The sequence below is a fragment of the Rhinopithecus bieti genome, unplaced genomic scaffold, assembly GCF_001698545.2.
Source record: "Rhinopithecus bieti isolate Rb0 unplaced genomic scaffold, ASM169854v2 scaffold_19018, whole genome shotgun sequence".
Taxonomy (NCBI): domain Eukaryota; kingdom Metazoa; phylum Chordata; class Mammalia; order Primates; family Cercopithecidae; genus Rhinopithecus; species Rhinopithecus bieti.
In genome coordinates this window covers 250,926-276,475 of record NW_016809658.1, presented here as the reverse complement: position 1 = coordinate 276,475, position 25,550 = coordinate 250,926, and the positions used below count along the sequence as shown (strand labels likewise).

The following is a 25,550-nucleotide window of genomic DNA, read 5'->3' as shown; positions in this document are numbered from 1 at the left end:
TTAAAAACCATATGGTAGATTTTTTTTGTCTTTAAAGGGAGTATCTCCCCATCACATACCAGAGTTTAGCTCAAGGTCAACTTATATTAATGCATTAAACTTAGCTGTGGAGGAGGCAAAGGGCTGGAGGAAAAAGGATAAAAGAAGTTCCAAAATTGTTCTTCCAACATATTCAGCCAAGCAACAGAACATTGACTTGATAAGGCTTATATTGGACAGTTGCCATAATTCCTCCTGTTAGATCAGCTCCTCCGGTACCTATTCCCATACCTTTTAAAGTATAGCATGTAACATTTTGCTTGAAAATTGCTTCTACCTCTATTGCTTTGTTATAGCCGCTTTGCAGTTTTGGTATAGAGGCAGTTCTGTGTCACAAGAAATTACTAATCAGAGGCTTGAGAAGGGGCAGTGTAGCCTTCCCTTATCTCACCGGCAACCTCTGTACAGGATTATTTTCAAATTTTCTGCTGCCATTACAATGTGCTGTTAGAGTGGCCAAGGTGGTGAGGGAGGGGATGTTATTGAAACTTGGTTACCAGGGTAGATAAGATAAACTTCATCACTCTCTTGGCATCCACATTTGTAGCCAAGGGTGGTAATTTTGATGAAAGAAGTACATTTGTTCAAAGATATTGTTAAGACGTGAGGCTGGATATTTTCTAACTGCATTCTACAGAGTCTCTCTCTTCCCCATTGATGCTCATCCGAAATGCTCTGCTTGATTGTTTCAATAAACACACTTTCTCTCAATGTATTATAAACTTGTAAATACCAGATAACCAACTTAAAACCCCCTTCCAGTCCCAGTCTCAAGAAATAACACTGGAATTATGCAGACATAACTTTCTTGAGAAAGTCGCCATTTTCTGTCACTTTCTAGCCTTTGAGTCTGGTAAAATGACAGCTCAGACTTAACTTTTACATAAGCTATTTTTAGATTTTTCTCAGACATCCTTTAACTGTTTCTTTTATACAGGATCCTACCCTAGGGATCATTTTATTCTTTGATTGGGTCATTAAGCAATCACTCTATACTGGTTCATTATTGGAAGTCACTGCAAGATCCAGAAACACATGAAGAGTGGCAAGCAGTTTATATTTCAGCAAGAGATTTATGCTAGAAAGGAGAAGTCAAGGTGTTGACAATTGAAATAAGGATGATCATTTCATGAGTTATTCCCTTTAGCTGGGGTTCCACTGTCCACAAGCCACTTAGTTTCCCCTTGAGGTCAGCATCTCTTCTCTCTGCAGCCAAACCAGCGTAATACACGTGTGCAGGTTTAATGCTGGAAGGGAGGGGCCAGCTTTACCCATACATAATCACTGTTTTATGGCTTTCACTCATTCCTGAGGTGTTAATGCAGATCAAATGGGAAACACTCCAGAAAGAACCCTTGCAGCTACTGCATTGCCTAGCTCTCCCCTCTCAATCGTTAATTCTTATTGTAAGATCTAAAGGTAATTTTGTTTGCTCTCTTAATGTGTTGCAGTTCTCCCAGTGGCCCTTGCATATCCTTTCTCAAATTCCCATCTTGATCAATTGTTTGCAAATAATTAAGCTTTTAAGAGATAATAGCATAAGGCTAATGTACACAACAAAGGTGAGGTCTCCCTCACTGTCTATGGGACTGTGGTCAAATTTGCTTTGATATCCCGAAGTGATTAGGTTGATTGGTATATCTGGGAAGTGCCATCCGTCTTTCCTTCACAAGAACCTACTGATCTTTCTTAAACTGTGTCCTTGAGATGCAATAACAGCAAAGGTGTTTGGGAGAATGGCAAGGAGTGACATAGACCTTTAGTTGCAAAGGTTTGGAATGTATTTCCCATTTTCTCCCTAAAAATGGCACTTCTCAGAGATTACTGTTTATCTCTTTTGCAAAATGATGTCTGCCTTTGCCCATTGCATGGCCTCACTAGCCCTGTGGGTAGAAGGCAACAGGGCTTTGAATGTTTTTTTCAGCAGCCATGCCTGTGGCATGCTGGGTTTTTGTCAAGTCATTTTTTTTTACGTGTACGAAAGAATAACTCATACTGTCCACAAAAAGCTTATTTAGTAAAGATGCATAGGATTTAAGATATTGAAATGTATTGGGTTTCAGTTTAAAAGCCTACTTCTTTGTGAATTTTTGGCTGGCTAAGGATTAGCTACATGAAGTCATGGCTTTCATGTGATTCTAGCAATTATAGACTTTTTTTCAGGGAATTGAAAGTTTGTGGGACACTAAGGCCAAGAACTATGAGAAAAAGAAAAACATTCAGTTGACCTACCATAGACAAGGGTTTAGGAATTTTGTTGATACCTTTTTCTCCTCTTAACAATGGCCAGATTATTGTGACATTTAATTTGTCCAATCTCATTCATTTCTATTAAAAAAAATTTATATCCCAAACAACTGAAAATTTCTTAGTGGAGACAGAGTGCTGTGCCTCCATAGCTTGAGGCTGCCTAGGAATTATGCTGCACGAAATTAGACACAGTTTGTTCCAATTACTTAAAATCAGATCACATGAAAAGTGACAGAGGAATAAAAGGGTAGAACTTTCTAATTTCATGATATTTAAATTATAAAATCAGAAACTACATGATTTGAAGAAACAACCGAAATTTGCACTGAAATTTTGAGAGCCATATTACTACCCTTTGAAGCTTTAGTAATCCGGGTAATGGTAATGATTCAAAGAGAATTTTTCTGACACCACTTGCATAAATAAAATGTGAATTCCATTTGCTTTGTAAGAACGTTTATAAAACTTGCTCACAAACAGGCATGCAAAAGTACTCTTGAAAATACAGGAAAATAAATTACTATGACAATTTTCAATTTTCAAAGTAACTAAAGATAAATGGTATAAATAATAATTTTTATCCAGTTCTGGTCACAATATTAAGACACAACTAAGAAGACAGGGCAAAAAGTTTTGCCATCTGGCTATACTAAAGAGGGACTGTTGACATATTTATTAATTCTATTAAAAATCCCTGAAAGTGATTCTGTAAGACCTGGACAACTGTCAGCAAATATATTTTACAGAAAATGTTATAGATTGGAAGTTGCTTGTGTACTTCAGTGTACAACTTTATATGGCACATAGTGCCAATGGTGGGATGCTAATATTTGCATATTTCAAAATTGAGCTTGTCTTCTGGCATTGCAATACTGTAAGAACTGCTAGCCTGGGTAATCTTTAACCTCAATAGATCTTAGAACTCTGGATGACAAAATTGAGGATAAGAAAAGTTGTCTGTAGTTCAAAGTCCCATAGTTAATGAGTGGCAGCATCATTTATACAGTCTGATAGAGTCACTTATATTATGTACAATTCTTCAACTAGTATAGACATAGAACTACTGCATATCAAGCTATAATTCAGCGTTCTATCCGTGGGATAAGAAATTCATTTGGTTTGTACTGTGTGCCAAACCTTTGTACAGTGGGAGTTATGTTTTAAACCTTAGGGTAATGGATTGCTTGGAGCTCAGTAGCCAGTTGTGAGACTTTGGTTGCAATGGCTGGCATTCTGTTCAGTAACACCAATGTCACTCATGATCTTAGCCTATTATGAGGTTTATATACCTGTATTTGAAGGAAGTGGATAGACATCACTTTTGTGAATGAAGCAACAAAAGTAGTGTCATGGATCTTAAATTGAATTGCTTCTGCTTTATGATACGTTTTGATGTTGCCTCTGAGTGGAGGGTGTCTTTCATGGCATGGTACAGCCATTCCTTTGTTCCACAAATATTTAGTGATTTTCTGTTATGTCCCAGTTTGGACTTTGAGCAAGGATAGAGAGAAAGCAAGGCAATGGGTTTAGTAGCATTGGTAGATGAATGGGAAAAGACACACCAACAAGGAAATAAATAATTAAAGCAGGTGCTTCAGAGAGAGATGCTTGCTATTAGGGAAATAAGAAAAAGATGAATGTGAGCGTGATAAGGCGGGGTGCTGGGCGGTGGGGAGGGTAAAGCTGAACATTTGAGCTGAGAGCTGAAAGTGACATTGGAATAAGAACCTGAGTGATGGGAAAAGCTGATGGTGTTAGGAAAACAGAAAGAAGGATGGTGTGGCTGCGTAGAGGAGTAGGAAGTGGGTGAGAAGAAGGTGTCAAAATCTGAGAGGTGGGCAGGGCTGGATGGTGGCAGGCCTTGCAGGCCATGGTAACCAGTCTGAAGGTTATTTCACAGGAGACATGAATGAGGATTATGAAAGGCATCTGCTACATCCTTTGGTCATGGTGAGGCTTAGGCACTGGAAGGGAAGCAGGAAATATCACTGACTTATGTCTGCCTCTGGCCATCTCTTCCCCTGGCCAGTTTCCTCACCTGTAAAACAGAATGGATGATAGATTCCATTTATGTTACTCAAAGGGATATAATGGGGATTAATTACCATCCTGTCTGTAATATACTTGGAGCTCTTTAGAGAAAGGCACTATATTCCATGAAAGCAAAGCCTTATTCTAATTGTGTATTTATTGATTAAGTGACAATCATAAACAATGCTTATGGGAAAAATTGTGATCTCTCTGCTGTTCACAAACACATCCCCTGTGTATAGAGCATATTTAAACTTACATATAAGAGTACTGACGTGGTCATTAGCAAGCCTTTTTAGCATCTAATCAGACATTATTAATTAAATTAAAAGCTACGTTAATTAGCATTCAATAGACCAGAATTTAGTTTCAATGGCACAGATAGTTAAATTAAGGGTTGGGGGTGCCCTTTTCCATTCATATGAGGGTTTCCATTCAATAGAGGGTTGACTCTCAGAAGAATTTTATCTTGGGATAATTTATTGAGATGTGGTGTTTCAAGCAAGCTAATGTCTCTGTAGATGGAAACCACATCCTCAGCTCCCCACCTAAGCTTTAGAAATATGTATTTCAAATTTAGATGTATTTGATTAGTGAACAGAAAGCATTTGTGCCAAAACTAATTTCAGTAGAATTCCAAACATTCTTACAGGAAGGTATGAATTTCACTTTATGATCTAATCCTATAATACTTTTATCTACTCTGACTCTTGAGGAACATAGCTGGGCTTGTTCTTAGCATGCAAAATATGCTGGTCTTTGACCTTATATTGGCCTGTGTTCAGAATCTCAGCATGTGTTGACATTCAGATATGGAAACCAACATTGGCAATTTTTTTTTTTTTTTCTGAAGACTTAAAATGAATTGTGTGTGTGTGTGTGTGTGTGTGTGTGTGTGTGTGTGTGTGTTTAATAACACCCACTTTAGTTTTGAGATTTGCATCTGGCAATATGGTGTTTTAGAGGGAGAATGTCACTATGGGGACCGCAGCTGAGATTGTTGGTCCACATGGGTCAACTTTAGAAATTTATGGTTCAATGAATATATTAAATCAGGGCAGTTTACTTTTAGATGGTAACGAATGGCTTGTCCTTATTTTAATCCTATAAAATACAGTGAAGATCATACTAAACTTTCTGTGTTTGCAACAAATAAACCTGTTAAAGGATAAACTCAGTATCAAGGTTCTGCAAGTATCCTAAGTAGCTATTTATACACTTCACTAATCTTTGTAATTGGCTTGTCTTTTACTGCCATTAATTAGATGATGTAGTATTCCATTAATAAGAGTGACACACCTCAGCATTTTTACCTTTAATTATAGACTTCATGAGACACTTAGGCTATTGACAAAATGGCCTAAATATTGCCTGATGCACACATATCTTTTTAATTCTTTTTCAGCACCCGTACCCTTCTGAAGAACAGAAAAAGCAGTTGGCACAAGACACAGGACTCACCATCCTTCAAGTGAACAATTGGTAAGTAATTTGGCTTTGCGTTTACACACAATCTGTTTCCCCCTCTGGCAACCTGCAGCTCATGTTTTGCATTAAGAAGACACACCCAGTTGCCACTGCTCTCCCTGGTGGCTTGTTGATCCAAAAGTGAAAACAAACTGTTGACTGATATGTGAGAACATTTGCTAGTATGGGAAATAAAGCATTGTATTGCCTTCTATCTCCTTTATAAGTTGACAATTTTATGCATAGTATAAGTATGTGTGTAATTCATATTCACTATGGCTCTGTCAATGTATCTCTCTCTATGGCTTTTTTCCCCTCCTTCAGGGTAATCGACAGAGTCGTATCGTCCTACTTTCTACAAAACAAGAAAATCCACCATCACATATCAGTCAGGTTTAAATTCATTGAATAAGTAAATTCAGTCAGATTTTGTTAGGGCTATGCATTCAAGGATAGTCTCTCCTTTACTGTTATCTCCCGAATACTGAAAGGAAGAAATTATTTATGTTTCTCTTTGAGGCTATTTCAAACCTGAGGCATCTCAGGACTGTGCAATACTGTTTCTAAACAAAGTGTAAATTCCTGATTTGGGCAAAGCTGAGATTATGTACAAAGTGCCAGCCAACAATATTCTGACTCAATGTACAGCAGTGTGGCAATGAGACTTTGAGAAAGTATGATTTATTACCCTTTGTGAATGTGCTGAAAGCCAGGTTTCATATAATCACCCAGGGCTAGTGTCATATTTGAAGGGTATCGAAATCCAATAGCCTCCAAAAGTAACTGTATCTAATTAATTGTCCTAATATTTTTAGATTAGTGTTTATGATGGGGAAACCTTATCCTCTTTGAAGTAAAATCCAGAAAAGGCCCAAAGCCTGAGCTGGGGAAGGGGAGAACTAGGAATGCCAGTTTGCAGAGAGAAGTATTTCTTTCTATTCAATAAGTGTCAAAGATTAATATTACAGAATCTCTGATTACATGGCCTAATCCATTTTGGTGAATAAATTTGTTCTTGATGTCTATAGCACCTACATTAACAGACCCTTCTCTGTTAGAGAGCCTGGGAGCCTTTGGGAGAGATTTCAAATATATTAAACCCCATTACAGAAAATGTAATTTCTGTCAATATAATCCCATGTATTCTTCAATTTAGTATTTTAGAGATAACAAGCTACTTACAATATATTTGCCTTTGGAGGATTAATTTACAAAGTGCACTATCTGCAAGACACAGACCGACTCACATAAGCATTGCTTGTAAGGGTTATCAATTTCTATGACCTTACTGCAGCCTTGAGAGATCAATTTTTGCAGCCCTTTTCATCAGTGGATGGTAAACCAAGCAAAGGCATACTACATCTAAATGTGTTACTAGGAGTTGTGTGGCTGCTGTGAGGTTTTTTGTTTACCTATTTCTACCTGCTACTGTGTCTTAATTTTCAAGGCTCTTAATACTACATATTGGAACTTTCAAATGGTTCTGGACGACGTTATAGGGGAGACCATCAATTTTGCGCACACATCTAAATTCATATACCTGTATTTTAAAACTTAAAGCTGATGTTGGGACAGCTTTAATACAATGGAGGCTGCACCAATGTCCACATTTCCCTGGGAAGTCTTCCTTTTGCGGCCAAAGGAGTGGCAGGATAAGCTCTCTAGTTAAGAAATGAAAAGTGCTATCATTCAGGGGATCTATCCTGTGAGCCATTTCTCTTCCTCTGCAGGGTTGCTAGCAAACTCCACTCATAAACACAGTTACCGGAGAACAAATCCCAATACAAGTTGCTTACTATGGGTGGACAGCCTTATTATGGGATATTTCCTGTGAATGCAGGAAGAGGAGGGCATTCTTGTGACTTCAAGCAATATATACATATATGTACACACACCGTTTTCTAGATTCTATACACAATCTCTGCCAGAGAGCAATCTTCCTAATCAATGATCATAATTCGACTTTCTCAGTTTTGTAACCAGAAGGGAGAGAAAGGATGTTTAAAAAGTTTTAATTCACACTCTAAAATAATTTTAAATTATATGCAGACTTTACCCTAAATTTGACACTGCTATTCAATTCTGCACAGGTAAATAACTTAAAAATAGCTTTTACTTAGTTATTTGGGACAAAAACACAATTCTGTGCTTAACTGTCATTTTGTGCAGCGTGTGGGTTCTCTCTACTTGTATATATATGGAGTTAGAAGTAGCTTTTCTTGCACCTCAGTGCTTTGCATTTTGCAATTGTTTCAACATTTAACAACTTTGTTTGCTGTAGAAAATGTCCCTCAAGTAACCAAAAGTTGTAAGAGAGATCGTTTTTCTTCATTTTGACAAATAATGACAATACCGTGTTTGATTTGAATTTTTAATGGTTTATTAATTTTTATGGAAACCTCTTCCTGTTTGTTTTGTTTTGAGACTGAGTCCTGCTCTGTTGCCTGGGCTGGAGTGCAGTGGCTTGAACATGGCTCATGCAACCTCCAACTCCTAGCTCAAGTGATCCTCCTGACTCAGTCTCCCCAGTAGCTGGGAATACAGGCATATGCCACCATGCCCGGTTAATACTTTTTTCTTTTGTATAGGCAGGGGTTTTGCTATGTTGCCCAGGCTGGTCTCTAATTCTGGGGCTCAAGAGATCCACCCACTTTAGCCTTCCAAAGTGCTGGGGTTACAGGCGTGAGCTACTGCACCCAGCTTATAAACATTTTTATAAAAAATGTTTTTTATCTTATCTATACTGAGTATCAGTATGTAGCAGGAAAGTTATTTCCTACTAAAAGTAATAGTTTTGAAAATGTCATCATTAGTATTTCTGCATTTCCCCTTCACTTATTTAAACATCTATGTCTTCCTTCTTGGATTTCTTAAAACTTGTTAACACACATGTACATTTTTGTATGAACTATGAGTCACTGTTGAAATGCAATTCAATAAAATGCTGAAGGGCAGGTTGAGTGTAGATCAGTCATAATTATTGGCAGCAACATAATGTATCAAAATATATAATAGGTAAGCAAAAAATATAAACTCATGTCTAGTTGTTAGAGTGTCATAGAAACCCTGGCTGATGCAGTTTTAAGTTAGGCTTTGACTGAAAAATAGACAAGAAGTTTGCTACATTTTAATGGTTCTTTCACTTCATCACTGAACTAATTTTACATTTCTCTAATTGACACAGTAATATATACTACCTGCCTCAGGTGGCTAAGGCTAAAGCACATGGGATTTGAGGGGAGAAAGGCAAAAGAGAGAACTTAAAAGTAAAACAATAAGACTGATTTGATTAATTAAGAGAACATCTGGACAAAAGAAAGTCTTGTTATAACTCTTATTTTGATCCAATTGTCAGAATAAAAATGGAGAGAAATAATCTTAAAACAGTTGGCATCAGTACTTACAGCATGTGGGCCCTAGGATGGAATGTGAAATTTATTAGATGTGACATTGTAGGCTAAGTCTATGCCAATAAATTTTTTGAGAATTGAGGCAATTATGTAAATAATTTGAGTAAAATATTTTTACATAAATTATCTAAGTAGTTGATGTAACTGCTTGTTTTTTAAAATATCAACCTCCATAACTAGTTGCCTAAATATTTCAATCTAGTATGTTGTGGTAGACTTAGATTTAAAAGTGTAATCGTTTTTGAAACATAATATGCACCATAGATTTATGTATTCTTCCTTCTTTGGTTCCTTGCTCCCAATTATAATTGTATCCAAAAATGATAAATAATAGCATCAGGGGCTTTTGCCTTTTTGCTTTTTTATTGTTGTTGTGATTGTAACAAATATTTGTGTTATAGCAGCAGTGCAAACATTATCAATATGCTAAATGTTTTAGTAATTGAAGTAGCATCATCTTAAATTTTGAGATTAGATGGTTATTTAAACCTTTAAGTGTTTAAGTAGAACTTTACAGAAAACACACATACACACACACAGTCAATACTTGGTTGATTTTCTCCTGAATAGACCAACTTAATTTTTTTATATTGAAAATGTGAGTGTAGAATGGTCAGATAAAAATTCCCTTATACATAATCACACCAATGTTGCAGACCTGGGAATTCCCTATGATGAAAACTTACCTCTTGTGATTGTGTTGTACTTACTGGAGGCCTAAGTCACCTCCTGCCTCAGCAGAGTTTTGGCCTAGGGTGTATTGAATACATTTTACAGTTTCTTTGTTTACTACTCCTCATCCAAACACTTTCCCATTAAGGCCTGATATTAAATGATTATCCCTTTATGCTCTGAGAAGGCAATATGAGTTTTAGGTGTAAAATATATAGTATATGTGAAATACAGTATTTATATATAGAGAAAAATTATTCTCCATCAAGAGGGTATATAAAATTCCAGGTTGCATCCTAGCAGCCAAGATGACACTGTTCAGAACTATCGTACTCTACATTTCTTAGATTTAGTGCTCCTACCAGATTTTCCTAGTTACTTCATTTATTGCTTTCAAAGCTGCAAAGCATTCAGGCATCACTTCCCATTTATTACTAGTGAGAAAAAAAGTATGTTATCCTTAGAGATTTATGCCACTGGCAAGTAAAAATGTAAACTTATTTTTTAAAATAAGATCTCCTTTATTATAATAAACAGATTCAACTGTTAAAGGTCAAGTTTCTTTCTGAGTTATGGTAATAATGTAGCAAATACTTTTACAAATAATCAAAGATTCTATAAATATAGGTACCTGTTTAGATGTAAATGTTAAAACATTCACAAATTATCCTTTCAACTTCTGTGATCTAAAAATCAATAGGGGTCATAGGGTTTCATAGAATTGTTCTGCTTTTTCTTCCAACATAATTTAATAATACATTTTACAGATGTTGTTTGAATATTAGACACAGATTGTTTTGTCAATAAAGCTAAACAGAGGCATGACACAAAAGCAAGGAAAACAGATGTAAAAAAAGAAAAAAACAGTGCACGATGCAAGCAGCTCTGGGTCACTTGTTTGCTATTCAACTACAAAATTAAAGTGCGGGCTGTTTGGTGATTTTCCTTGCGTCTGAACCACCTAGGGATGGAACAGCTTCACACATAGAAAGTAATTGTATTAAGCAGGTGGTTTAACTTTTTCCCTTGAGAATTGTAGTGTAACCTACATTTAAAGTAGACTTCCTAATTGATCAATGGAGTAACAGGTGCGGTATATTAAAAAGAAGAAGGAGAAATACAAATGGAAGAACTCCCCAGAATATTTCAGAATGGGTTGTTGTTCTTCAAGCCTCGGTTAATTGCTATGCTTTTCACTTTCAGTGTCAATTCTAATAATATTACCTCTACAGATGCTTACTCTGGGCTTAGATTATAGCAATCAGTAATACTCACTAGATAAAATACTGTCTAGTTGCTCATAAGAAAATATTGAAATCAGTCAAAAAATGTTTAGCTTGCGTATTGCCTGAGACAGAGCTGGCGGGGCGCCAGACAGGCAGGGTATTATTAGGAAAGCTGAGCAAATAGCTTGCAGGGAAAAGAGCTGTGAATTTAGAAACCTTCAGGTATTGTCATGTCAGAGAGTCTTAAGAGTTCAACATAGACACTGCTTTTTTTTTTTTTCCTGCAGATTTAAAAAATTTCCAACAAACAATCTTCTTTGAAAATGACTCTGCAGTCTGTTAAATATACTTTGTTGTAAGTTTTACACCATAAGTTTACTCAGAGCTTTTCCCCACTGCGTAAAATCACATCGTTAATACTGTTAAAGAAGAAAGCTTCTTATGAAAGGGTACACTTTGAACTACTGTGCTGGCTGGAAAAACCCTGCCCCTTCCACCATGGGGCCCTAAGTCTAGTTGAGAAAAGAAATGAAGGTCTAGGATGTAGGAAGGGTGGATTTGAAAGTCCAAATAGGGTTTTGTGTAACCGCTGTTTCTCCTCCAGCCAGCATTCAAAGGAAGTTGCAGAGCTTCTCAGGACAAGACACTAGCTGGAAGCTGCGATCTGGCTGGTACAACCTGAGGAAGTGTGTCAGGACCCTGTAGGGTTGGGGTTCAAGTGAGGCTCAGAGCTGAGTGAGTTGGGAGACTTGATTTACCCAGCAGGGACCCAATATTTATGATCTGAATATTTATGATTAATTTCAAGGCAATGAAACCAGTGGCATGGGTGGTTGACTTTGAACATGGTACGCAGGTCAGCACAACTTTTGTTGCAAATCCTAATTAAGCCAGTATTCTTGTTTTCAGTGTGTCTGAAAGTATCTGGTCAGAGAAATGCAAACAACAGGCCGTGCCTCAGGCAGCCTGAAGGAGCGCGACTTGACTGCCATTTCCCTGGAGAGGGCATAGGGATGAGGGGCTATGGTCAAGGGGGAAGAGCTTGGCTACGCCTTATCCACAGGTGGCTAAGGTGTAAGCCTCATGACAACTTCAAATTTACACAGGGCAAGTATGGGAAGGGGAAATGCAGGGACAGGTCGCTGCAATCAAAACATTTCATCCCTCATCCCTACTCCTTGGATGTAGGTGACAGTGTCTTCTGGTTTAAAATGGACAAGTAGGACTAATTAGTCAGGACTCAAAGAACTCTTTTAGCTGTAATATTCTAGACTGTATAATAATGTGAATCAAAGAGAAGTAAAGTGCGTGCTCTGAAACTCTCATTCCAGCTTTACCCTAGGAGTGGGGAAGAAAGAAAAACGCTTTGATAAAGAGACAGAGAGATTAATTAAAAGTTGTAGTTGTAACTTTTCCTCATCCTAAATAAGCAAATCAAACACTGTAAAATAAAACTAGACAAAATTAAACATTATCACAAGACATGAAAAAGATGTGTGCTGTCATTTTAGGATTCATAATAAAGATAAATCAGTTGTTTTTAGCAGAGTGCTATGAGTCTATGAAGGGCATGACAGATAATAGGCTGAAATTTCTGAAGTTATTGTACAGCAAAATTTGTTTTTTCCTCAGGCATTCAATCTTTTTCTCCAGTAATTTTGAACATGACAAACTTTTTAGTGGATGCATTAATAATCTATAAGTAATGGGTTGTCAGGTGTCAGATAAGATTAAAAGACTGTTTAAGCATTATCAATTTGCTTCTTTGCATGAGTTTTATAGGTCAGGAGAAATAACTTTTTGAATTGTGGTTGTGTGTATGTATTCTCTCTCTCTCTCTCTCTCTCTCTCTCTCTCTCTCTCTCTCTCTCTCCCTCTTTCATTTGGCTCCACTCCAAGTATATGTGGAAGAACTGTATTACATTACATAAATCCTGTATGTAAGAGCAGATTTGAAACTCACGGTGTGAATCAAGGGGACAAATGTCTCAGCTGTCTTCTGTAAATGTATTTTAGTTTTAAAAATGTTACTCTTTATCTTCTCAAAGGAAGCTCTGTAAGGGGAAACAGACTTGGCTAAGAGGGGCATTGAAGCTTTAGACATTAGTAGTTTCCTAGCAAGTCAGGTTTAGGTCTATTCTTGTCAAATCTGTCTTAAGTGTGTTTACATATAGTTTGCCTTTCTGGTATTTTCTGCCTGCACAGACCTGATCTCCACCTATTTTGTGTCAACAGTTGCTGAGGCTGGTGTTGGGTGATTAACCGTTAAGCACGGAAGCGCAGTACCCAGAGAGACCCTCTCTCTCCTCTCACTTACATCATCATCTTGCTTCAGGCTGTGCCTACAGAAAACAAACAGCATTTTTGAGTGGTTAAAAAGTCAGCCTGAAATATTAAAAAATGGGGCAAATGTTGCCTCCTGGTTGAATAGAACAGTTTTCTTGAAAAATGGAGTGGAGCCAGGGGCTCGGGGGAAGGAAGTGTTTCCGAGGGCAAACGTTGGTCTCAGATCCGGTTTGCATTGCTCCAGTGTGTGAATGCCGAGGAGCTTTCTGTAGACGCTGAGGGTTATGTTCTGCTTCGTTTTTGATTTTCAAGGGAAAGAGGGCATTAAAAAAACAAAACAAAAACCCTCCAACAACGTGGATGCCTGTAACTTTGGCAAATATAGGGCTGTCCTGTTTAATGCCCTCATAATCATCAATATTTTCCTGTCTATTTTATTTCCATTTTTACAATGCTCTTAGCCTGACCCCTTAATATGGAAAATAATTAACTCTATCATGCTCCTGATGCCTGAACAATAACAAATAAACAAAAAATATTAATCTGTTCCGACATCTTTGAGAGGTCTCTTTTCCTTTTTACCCTCTTAACTAACCAATGCCTCACAAGATTAGATCCTATGGTTGAAGAAGGGAAAAGTATTTCCTTTTCAAACACATTAACTCTTCTAGGTCTGGGAGAGATGATTGGAGTTTCATGTAACTTAGCTCAAAAATAAATGTCCTGCCCTTGGGAGATCTGACTTAATATTGATAAAGTCACTTTTTTTTTCAAAAACACTATGTTGCCTATGGATGGAAGTTAATGCACCATGTAATTATACACACGCACACACACACATACATGTGCATGTAAGTTTTCAGTATTTTTACTCTAGGATGCTAACTAAATCAAATGCAAACCAGTAGTCTTGAAGTTTGCTGTCTGGTTGAAGGGTTTTGTTGTCCTATATCACTAGGACATCTGCCATGGTTGACTTTATTTGTTCCCTAGTTTGGGTCACAGTTCAGATATACTTGGAAAGGGCCAGGGAGGGGGTTGGGGGATGTTGTAAAAGCTTTTGGAAAGAATTGAACATGTACAAAAAGATGTAGGATCTCAGCCCCCCAGCTGGACACCTGACAATACTGTTTACAGAAAGGAAAGTATAGTAGGTTATGGCAGAGATTTCTATCATCAGGACTTGGGGTGGGGTGGGAGGGAGTGCAGAGAGTGGGGAGGGGGCGCGTAAGAAGCATGTCACAATCATTTTGAGTGAATATAGTATTACAAAAGCATATCAAAATTAAATGTTGTTTTAGTCATGCTATTTCTTTTGAAATTGCAAATAACAAAGGAATATAAGATTTTTGGTGTGTCAAAAGGGAACATGGATTACAATTTTAGAAACCCTGTGCTACAGAACCATAGAGTAAAAATCCTGGGAGGGAGAGAATTTATGCATCATATGACAGATGAGGCTCAGGGCTAATTAGAGGCAGGGCTAGGACTGATTCCTAGTCCAGTGCTTCTTCCAATCCACTAGATTGTACTTATTTTTAACAGCTGTATTGAGATATAATTCATAAACCATACAATTCACCCATTTAATTCAATCATTTTTAGTATGTTCACAGAGTTGTGTAACCATCCCCATAGTAAATTTGAAAACATTTTTACCACCTTAGAATGAAGCCTTGTACCCTTTAGCTATTACCCCTCTTTACACTTCCATCTCTCTCTCCAACAACTCCTGGCAACCACTAATCTACTTTCTGTCTCTATATTTGCCTGTTCTAGACATTTCAGTAATGTGATCATGGAATATGTGGTATTTTGTGACTGGCTTTTTTCAGTAAGCATAATGTTTGCAAGGTTCATCCATGTTGTAGCATGTATTATCAGTACTTCATTCTCTTTCATGGCTGAGCAATGTTCCATTGTATGGATATAAGGATAAGAAAAGGATAGTTGGCTGGGTGAGGTGGCCCATGCCTGTAATCCCAGCACTTTGGGAGGTCGAGGCAGGCGGATCACCTGAGGTCGGGAGTTCGAGACCAGCCTGATGAACATGGAAAAACCCCGTCTCTACTAGAAATACAAAATTAGCTGGGAGTGGGGGTGCACGCCTGTAATCCCAGCTACTCAGGAGGCTGAGGCAGGAGAATCGCTTGAACGTATAAGGCAAAGGTTGCTGTGAGCCGAGATTGCGCCATTGCACTCCAGCATAGGCAACGAGCAAAACTCCATCTCAAAAAAAAAAAAAAAAAAGTCACACTGAAATCCAGCAACTCAGCAGTAAAATTCACAAAGTTCACAAATGACTTAGATGACCATAAGCACTTTCAAAGATTTGACAAATTCCAAGATGTCATTTTGCTAATGTTATTGTCTTTATTTGAGAGATTGTTTTCCTTTAAGTGTGTTTCCATTTGTATTTTCAAGGTCTACAGGTTACATATTGATGCATATTATTACATAGAGCTTAGGTTTCAAGCTTTACTCATTAAAGCAGAAGTCACAGTGAACATTCCAAGGAATAGATGAAAGCCTCCATTCAAGTCAAATCATCTTCATTGTGCCATTCTGTAGCCTAATTTTGTAACCAGACGGAACTAGAAATCAAGCTAAATTTTGAGATATCCTCTCTTGACATGAGCAGAGACTCCAGGTCTAGAGGTTTATGGTTGCTGAAGACTTGGAGAGCTGAGGCAACTACAGGCAAGATCCTAGAGAAAGGAAGGAGCTCAAAGGTACTCCAATATGGAGCTAAGATTCTTTAATACCTGATTAGGGCCAGGCACAGTGGTTTATGCCTGTAATCCCAGCACTTTGGGAGGCTGAGGCGGGCAGATCACCTGAGGTCAGGAGTTCGAGACCAGGCTGGCTAACATGGTGAAACCCTGTCTCTACTAAAAATATAAAAATTAGCTGGGCGTGTTGGCGGCTGCCTATAATCTCCGCTACTAGGGAGGCTGAGGCAGGAGAATCACTTGAACCCAGGAGACAGAGGTTGCAGTGAGCTGAGACTGAACCACTCTGTACTTCAGCCTGGGTGACAGAGAGAGAGAGACTCTCTCAAAGACAAACAAACAGACAAATAAACAAAAAAACATGATGTATATGGCAGCTGATCACCATTCTAACATAATGGGGTTTTAAATTATTTGGGGGAACTTTCTTTGAAAAATAAAGCATATTTGATCATTAAGGCGACCATGCATCCCACTTGCCTGGGAGGCTCATGGTTTATGCCTATTGCCCAGTGTAATTATTAACAGTGCCTCTTCACTCTCAAACGTGTCCCAGTTTAGTTGACAAATTATCTGCTTATCCTATTTATAATGGAGATTGGCAGAAAACTAGAATTTGCTTTAAATAGATACATTTATTCAGTAATGTGTAAGGGATGTTTTGTTAAATTCAATTTTATTGACTTTTGTGAATATGGAAAATTGGAATTTAAATGAAAATGGTTCAGCTATTAAACTAAAGAAAGATACTTCTATTCTTTGAAGATATTATTATACCTATTTTAGCTTTTTCATTGGTAGAGGAAGTTTTGTTATATTATCCTATATCTTCTTCTACATTGTGCTCATAATCATTGTAAATCTATATTCTAAACCACGATTTTTTTTCTAGCTCCATAAGGTTATACAAACTCAAATTTGGCAAATTGTCTGTTACATGTAAGTTAATATTTCATATTTATTTAAATATAAATATAAACCCTGTCTCACTCTGTTGCCAAGGCTGGAGTGCAGTGGCGTGATGGTCATGATTCATTGTAGCCTCCACCTCCCTGACTCAAGCAATCTTTCCGCTTCAGCTTCCCTGGTAGCTGGGACTACAGGTGTGCACCACCAGGCCCAGATAATTCTTGTTTTTTCTTTTTTGTAGAGACAGGGTTTTACCATGTTGCCCACGGTGATCTTATACTCCAGGCTCAAATGATCCTCCTGCCTCGGCCTCCCAAAGTGCTGGGATTATAGGCATGAGCCACCGCTCCCTGCCATCACTTTTTTTTTTTTTTTTTTTTTTTTTTGTAGAATAAAGAAGTCGTTTCAAAATTTGCTTTCAAGGAAAATTTTCTGTAATACATACCAAGTGATGAATTATTTGAAATTTATTTTAGCGCCTAAGTCCAAAATAATACATGAGTTTTGTTACAACTTTGCATCATCATTGTCAACTAGTGATTGATTCATTTCACAAGCTGCTTTAAAGAGAATTTTGGTGACCGGGTGCAGTGTCTCACGTCTGGCACTTTGGGAGGCCGAGGAGGTTGGATGGCTTGAGCTCAGGAGTTCAAGATCAGCCTGGGCAATATAGTGAAACCTTATCTCTACAAAAAAATACAAAACGAAACAAAACGACAAAAACTCGCCAGGCATGGTGGTGCATCACTGTAGCCCTCAGGAGGCTAATGTGGGAGGATCACTCGAGCCAGGGAGGTGGAGGTTGCTAAGCTGTGATAACGCCACTACACTCCAGCCTGGGCAGCAGACAGAGTGAGACTCTGTCTCCATAAAAAAAAAAAGAAAAGAAAAGAAAAGAAAATTGTATATGTAATTAGCTTCCTCAACTGGGGTAGACAATTTCAGTTATTTCTAGAGTAATCTGGCAAATACTCTGTTAGAGAAGGAAAACTTTTCATGTGGCTGATTGATGGACTTCTTGTGATTTGAGCAAATTTCAATATTACGTTTATCGGGTGGGTAGAGAGGAGAGGTGCTCCCTTTTCCCCTCCTGTCTATTCTCCTCCTGCCGCTGTTCTCCACCTCCCCAACCCCCAGACACACAGATGATGTATTGTACTCTTGGAACTGTTAGATCCTGGAGGAGGTTAAGAAACTAGAAAAGATGCCAAAACATGATTTCATAAGGTTTGACTTGAGAATGAGTCAACTTTCTTGAATGTCTTAAAATCATGTTTCATGAAATTTTATTTCACAAAGAAAAGGGAGTGTAGAAGGCTTGGACCCTGAAGACCAACAGTTATGGATCATTAAATCCAATAAGTAAATGTAAATCTAAAATAAAGAATCGCAATAAAAAAATTTCTGAGTGATTTTTTGTTGTTGTTGTTTAAAAGAACAGAGAGTTCTTTGGGAGATAACTAGAACTCTTTCCCTGAGGGTTTGTTTATAAAACATGCCTTAAAAGTTATTAAGGGATACTGACTTAAAAAAAAATAGTAGACCTGATTTTATTTAAATGACTATGATATAGATGAAAGAAATGTTATGGTGAGGAAATTCCTGGAATAGAAAAATAACAAAATGTCGGGATTTGACAACTACCTTCCAATGATACATTTTATATTTGAAGATTTTTCATGAGGTTTAAATTCTAAAATTTGGAAGTATTTATAGAAATCACAAAAATGAATTATATATCAATTATCATCTGTGCATGTTTATTTTCTATTGAATAAAGAATAGTATATGCAGAAATCTTATACTTAAGAATGCACAGTGTTAATTTTTATTACTAAGTTTGTATAGAGATATTCCTAACTATAGCTAAATATTAATAAAAGATTATTATAATCAGCACTTCCTTGAAGGGATAGTATAGGTATAGAAGGCATTGCCACTAATCGATCTAACTAATTAATGAAATCTTTTCTTAATAGTTGATTAGCTTCTTAGGTACATGAAGATGTTGTAAAATAGTATTTCTCTGTGTCTAGTTAGGAACCTTCTGAAGTAATTCTATGTCCACTACTATCCTGCTGACAATTCATTTAGGCCTAGTTGGCAAGAAACACTACGGGGGTGAAGCAGAGGCATGTCGTTGTTTGGAAGCAACACCATTGTGATTTTCTGTGGTTTACTAAGTTGGCTGTGGCATGCTAACATAACCAAATGTGGGCTTCCTTTAATCATCAGGGAGTAAGTGGAGTGGTAAACACTGAGGAATAGAACTATTTGAGTAAAGGTGAAAATGCCGTTTCTGAAAGTGAGCAAGTAATTTTTTTTTTTTTTAACTTTTATCAGTATTACAGAGAGCCATACAAGGGAGGAAAAGGGCAAAGGTATGTGGAAAATGTTGCCTGTGAAACTGGGAGACTACTTTGTGTTTTGGCTCCTAACAGATGCCCAATGTGATCTCCTCACCCCTCCTGGTTCTCACACAGGGAAACTAAACTTAGCAATTCGGTTTTGGGGGAAGAGACCAGGGAAAAGAGTGGAGGATAAACTAAAGGACAAAGGTCAGTTTCAAAAAGCTGTTCTGCCAGATCTTGCTCAGAAAACTATTCAGGTATCCAAAGACTGAGAATAAAAGGAGACAGATGAAATTAGTCCAATGAAAAAAAAAAAAAAAAGCTTAATGATAAATAAACATCTGGGGACAAAAAGAAAGAACAAAGCAACACTTCCTGTATTTCTGTTTTAAACATGAGTCACAGTCACTTCCCATTCTCCTTGTCAGATTCCTATAAAAAATTCAAAATAAAATTCAGTTTTTAGATGATCCAGGTCTCAGATTTTTGGAGATTTTGCTCCCCTGCCAACTTTTCTCTTTCGCTTTTTAGGACTTGAGTCTTAAACAACTAAGTAAAAAAGAAATATATTTCTATATGGACATGAAATAAAGCTGTAGAGTAAACCCATTGTCTTCCTTTCCTTTGTGAAGTTTTCTGTTTTGAGACTGGCAATAGTTTGGTCAGAAGAAGAAATTCTAACTCATGATTCTATGAAAAAAAAAAGGGAAATATAAAGCTTCTTCTCCTAATTCAGTCTTCCACCACCTGCAGGGAGTCCGGTTCTTAAAAAGTGCTTCACAAAAGAAGACTGTTTTTAAAACAAACTAGATTTTAAGAAACCTTATGTTCGAATGTAAAGGAAAAAGCAAACGAGACATTTTCTAACCTTAAAGCATACTAAAAGGTTTACTTTTTCAAGAATCCCAATGTATGGCAAATTTGAATTCTATTTCATTAAACCAAGGTGTGTAACTATCTATTGTAATGAGTGAGCAAAACCGTCATGTGCCTGTGTACTTCTGACATTCCACATCTGAGTTTTAAGGGCTATATAATATTAGGACCTCAATTGTAAAATTGCAAAAGCTTCCTCTTACATCTTTAAACTAACATACTATGTAAAGGAGATCTTATCAGTGTGGAAAATTCTAAGATTGTGTGTATTTCATAGATATGTATTTGTATTTTATCTCAAACCATTTTGTGGCTGTTGGAGAATGTATTTTTTATGGTATATTCAAACCAGAATTTTGTCATTCTCTTTTGTATTTCTCTTCCAAAACACTATTTCTTCTATGTTGACTCTCTAATAAATATTTATGTGCTTATACATAAATGTAGATATATATTTGAACACACAGACACACACACACACACACACACACATACGTAGGCTTAACATAACTATTTTACTTGTGCCTCTTAAAATTACAGGATTTTAAAATGGCAATATGTTCATTTAAGTTCACATCATATGTACAGTTCTTTTTTTGGTTTAGTGTTTAGAGAATTCTTGATAATTTAGACTCTTCCACAATGAAAAGTAAAGCATTCTGTCACAAAAGCAGGGAGGATGAGACACAAGGTCAAAGGGCATTTTAGAAACAAACAGCTGGACCAGTTTATTTAAACAGATAGAGGGATGGGGGAACTGACCTCAGTTTGACTTATAGTGGGAGGAGCAAGAATGTCATTTTATTACTTTGCCCAGAAGGAAAATGTTTTTGTATCTGAATTCACCCTGAAGCCATCTAAACATGGCTCTGCTGTGTGTAGCGTAATTCCAAAGAGGACGTATAAAATAGTCTGGGATAATGATAAAATACACTAAAGGGAATCAAGTGTGGAGACAGTTTAAGATCGAAAAGGTGATGTTGTTTTAAAAAATAAAATATTTTACTATTTACTTAGTTGTTTTCACATAGATGTCCATCATGACCCCAAATAATAAGTTGTTCATGTAATTGTAGTAATTGTAATTCAGTAACGTTCTGAGAGATTACTACATCCTATGTGTACTAATGATATTTCATTATATTGAATTTTTTAAAGTAAATGTTTCACAAGAAGTTGCAGGTAGACCTACTAATGTGGTCAAACGGCTCAGAAAAGGTGATTAGGTTTTCTCAGGTTTTCAGTGTTTTTGTTTATGTTTTGTTTTTTAATTAAAGGTTTCCCCCTTTGATATCTACATATTCTAGGGGTAGCTTACATCTGTGTTCTTAATAACAACAAATAGTTCTTGCCACTAAAAAAGAAGCAAATAACATCTAGTACCTGTGGGCAGTTGGCTAAGAGGCTGTGGTATTTTTTTGTGTGTATTTGCTTTCTACCTGGGGATCAGAGCAGGCCTGGAATAAATGTCCTTGGTGTTGTCCACTGCAAGACTTCAGGAGGACATAGACAAAGATCAGCCTACAGAGCAGAGAGCAGAGAGCAGAGAGTGACCCAGGTATTGAATGGACTCAAGATCCTAGTAGGACTCACATTCTAGAAGGCACTCCCCCCGCCCCCGACGGAGTCTCGCTCTGTCGCCCAGGCTGGAGTGCAGTGGCGCGATCTCAGCTCACTGCAAGCTCCGCCTCCCGGGTTCACGCCATTCTCCTGCCTCAGCCTCCCGAGTAGCTGGGACTACAGACGCCCGCCACTACGCCCGGCTAATTTTTTCTATTTTTAGTAGAGACGGGGTTTCACCGTGTTAGCCGTGGTGGTCTCGGTCTCCTGACCTCGTGATCCGCCAGCCTCGGCCTCCCAAAGTGCTGAGATTACAGGCGTGAGCCACCGCGTTCGGCCATAGAAGGCACTTTTTAAGAATCACTGATGTTTAGCCTAAGGATTAGAGGGGAGAAGCCTATAAAGCATAATGGCTATGTTTAACTATTTGAAGGGCTATCCTATGGAAGTAAAATTAGAATTGCTTGCAGTACCCCAAGGAGTTGTACTGATGAAACTATTAGGTTGATGCAAAAGTAATTGTTGTTTTTGCCATTGAAAGTAATAGCAAGACTGCAATTACTTTTGCACCAACATAAATATTTTTGATCAAGTACGACAGAACCTTCTAACAGCCTTGTTTATAGATGGGGTGGCCTCTCAAGTAAGGTGATGAGTGCTGTATTAGTTCAGCAGGGGTTACCTATGTCCTTTTGGGGGACAGATGTCATACAGGAGATTCATGTCAGTGACCAAAGGAAGTGACTGTTACAGCCCTTTCCAAACCTGAAGTGTAATTTTTAAAAACGAACTCATGACTTTAATAGTCATAGAACCTGAGTTAATTATTATGAATTAGTTTATGGGAGTCTAAACATGTGAGTATGATGGAGACAAGCTTTGGAATACAGATAAGTCAAGTCACTGTATTCTCTCTCTGTCTTTTTGAATAGCCTTATCTTTGCCTATACACGCAAACAGTGCAGCCATCAAAATTTTCAATTTACAAAATGTTCACAGTCATGCTTGTTACTTGACTAAACACTGGGGTTGCTGCCAGTGGTAATTGGCTCAAAACCAGCTAATTTTTATATATCTATTTAGTCTGGATATTCTAGACGAGTGGCACAGTAGTTGCAGTGCTCTGGTCACCGCGCCAGAGCACCAGAGAGAAGGGTACTTGCTACCACTGACAGCTGTGTGTCATTTAGCAAATTATTAACATCTCTTTGGTAACATGCGACCTCAAAGAAGTCATCTAATTTCTCTGAGCTCAGTCTTCTCATCTGTTAAAATGTCTCTTCCTATTTTAGGTAAGTAGTATAAGTCATATCCATAAAAGATTATGTTTTAAAAGTCTGGAAAAGAAAGTTAATAGACAGAATTCCTTCCCTCTAAGAGTCTGCAGATTATGAACAGTACCATAGATAAAGAGATGTTTTTGCTCTCTTACCTACATTAGTTACTATGAAAATTACTTTTGGTATGTGCAGAATATTAATATTAAATAATTTTCTAATTGGTCATGCAGTGAAGGCAGCTAATGAAAAAGCAGATTTTTTTAAAATTTTAATTGGTTATTTCACATGGTGTTTGTGCTACACCTGTGCTTATAATGAGAATGGAGAATTAATCTAACCTTCTGCTCACATGATTCCAATTTTCATGGTTTATACAAGATAATGATAACCTGATTTGCAACACAATTTGTTGTAGACCTGGGTTTTAAATATTTTTATTAGCAGTTCAGGAACTTCATATACAAGAACTGATATAATATGTGTTGCCAACAAGAATTAGCACGAACAGTATACCTTTTAGTTAGATTCTAGTTTCATTATTTGTTTCAATTACTTCTCAGAAAATGAAAGAACACAAGGATACAGGATATTGAGAATCTTAAAATGTTATGAAGTATGCATTTTTGTTTTGAAAACCTGCCCCTGTCTGTTTAATGGTTTGGTTTTTAGGAACTATTTTCCTTTCTGAAGTGGGCAGACTTACAAACTAGAATTCATACTGGACTATGGATCCTTTAATTATTAATAGAACCTTATTAAAATTTTCACTGTATTTTTTATGTCCTGCTCAGATTTGATCTGAGTTGGGAACTGAAAGGAATTTACTACTTCAGAATCTAATATATCCTCTTCCTTTTCTGGATTTGATATGTAATTTTTAATATTATGCAGTACAAACGGATCTTAAGAGTTAGAATCTCATGAGTATGACTCTGGAGAGCTTATATTAACTACTTTTTTACATTTCAGTGACTTGTCCCTTTTGGAGAGGCTACAAAATAATTGTACAAAATATCTTATTAAGGCACTTAAAGTAACTTAAGTGCCTTAATAAGATGTTTATAAATTTTCAGTACTGGCTGGAGAAAGCAAAATTATAAGTTCAATTACTGTATATCTGTGACCTTGCCTTGACCTCAGACTTTACATAAAGAGCAAAAAGAAAAAAAAAAAAAGCCACCCCAAGAAATCTCTACAAGGAATGCATTTCTCTGAAGTCCCAAGCAGTGTGAGTTAGTGGTGATAAACTCCAGACATTCTCTCATTTGATGGTGTGCTGCCATCCCAGTTCATTATCTTAATAGTGGGCATTAAAATAGAATTAGGTTTGCAAGATGTAGGGGCAGTTTTGATAAAATTGTGAAAAGAAGTCAGAGAACATAAGATTGAAATGTCACTAATTAGGAGAGGTAACAGATGCCCTTATGAGCATCTAACTCTTTACACCAATTTTCTCTCCTTGCAATTGAAAGGAGTGGTGGCTAGTATTGTTTCCTGAAAACTCTGCTAATTCCCCCATGAAAAGATGAAATGGAAGTGTCCAACTGTGGTAAAACAGGCAAACATAAATCAACTCAGAAACCCCAAGCCTGTGTACTCAAAGGTCACTGGGGGTTACAGGTTTTGCAGCACGTGAGGCTGCACATAGAGCAGTGGAGAGAACTGAAGGAGTCCCATTTTGCCAAGATCTAGTTTTACTCTAACTGCGATTCATCTTTTCCTCTTCCTCAACCCCCCGTTTTATTTTTAAGGAATAATGATTTGTTTCACTTTCTTGGTTACAGGTTTATTAATGCCCGGAGAAGAATAGTGCAGCCCATGATAGACCAGTCCAACCGAGCAGGCAAGTCCCCCATAGTGACTGTATTCAAGTCACGCAAGCGAAAACCATCCTCAAGCCATTCACCGGGAGGTCTGCTACCTGGTAAATAAACTGGGAGTGAGTACTAGGAACGCCTGGCAATTAAAATTAAACCAGTTTCGTTTCATAACAACACTAATCAATTTAACATTGTTATAAAACGTTTGGAGAAGGTGGAAAAGAAAGCCAACAGAGAAAAGTAATTCTTAAATCATATGCTCAGTCACAATATTCTTTGTACACATTCAATATATTAATGTTATTTTTTTTTTCTGAGTTTGCCTTCCCAGCTCTTTCTGCTACTATGACCACTCCCTGGTGCATGGCTTGGTGTGGAATTGCTGTAAACTTTATTACCTGTCAAAAGGGCAAAGGGGTCAGGATCGCTTGTGGGACTCAGTAAAGTTCAAAGACATTCAATGAGGTAGAGCTTTTGTGTGCTTTAATAACCCAAGGCAGCTTACTTCTGAAGCAGCTTTTCATGTACAGTTAAAACACGGGATTCAGGTAGTGGTATAAATACATGGTTCTTATTTCTCAGGCCTTCTCTTGTTAATATCCATCTTCTGGTGTTCGACTTTTTTTTTTTTTTTTTTTTTT

At 37.3% G+C, this 25,550-nt stretch overlaps 1 protein-coding gene across 1 annotated transcript in view; it reads left to right on the top strand.

Annotated features, from left to right (window-relative positions):
* LOC108540808 (homeobox protein Meis1) overlaps positions 1 to 25,550 on the top strand; it is a 142,045-nt gene that overhangs the window by 106,672 nt on the left and 9,823 nt on the right. The window contains exons 6-7 of the mRNA XM_017890037.1: positions 5,726 to 5,802; positions 24,874 to 24,932. Coding sequence (XP_017745526.1) covers positions 5,726 to 5,802; positions 24,874 to 24,932 — 136 coding nt within the window. The remainder of the gene's footprint in view (positions 1 to 5,725; positions 5,803 to 24,873; positions 24,933 to 25,550) is intronic.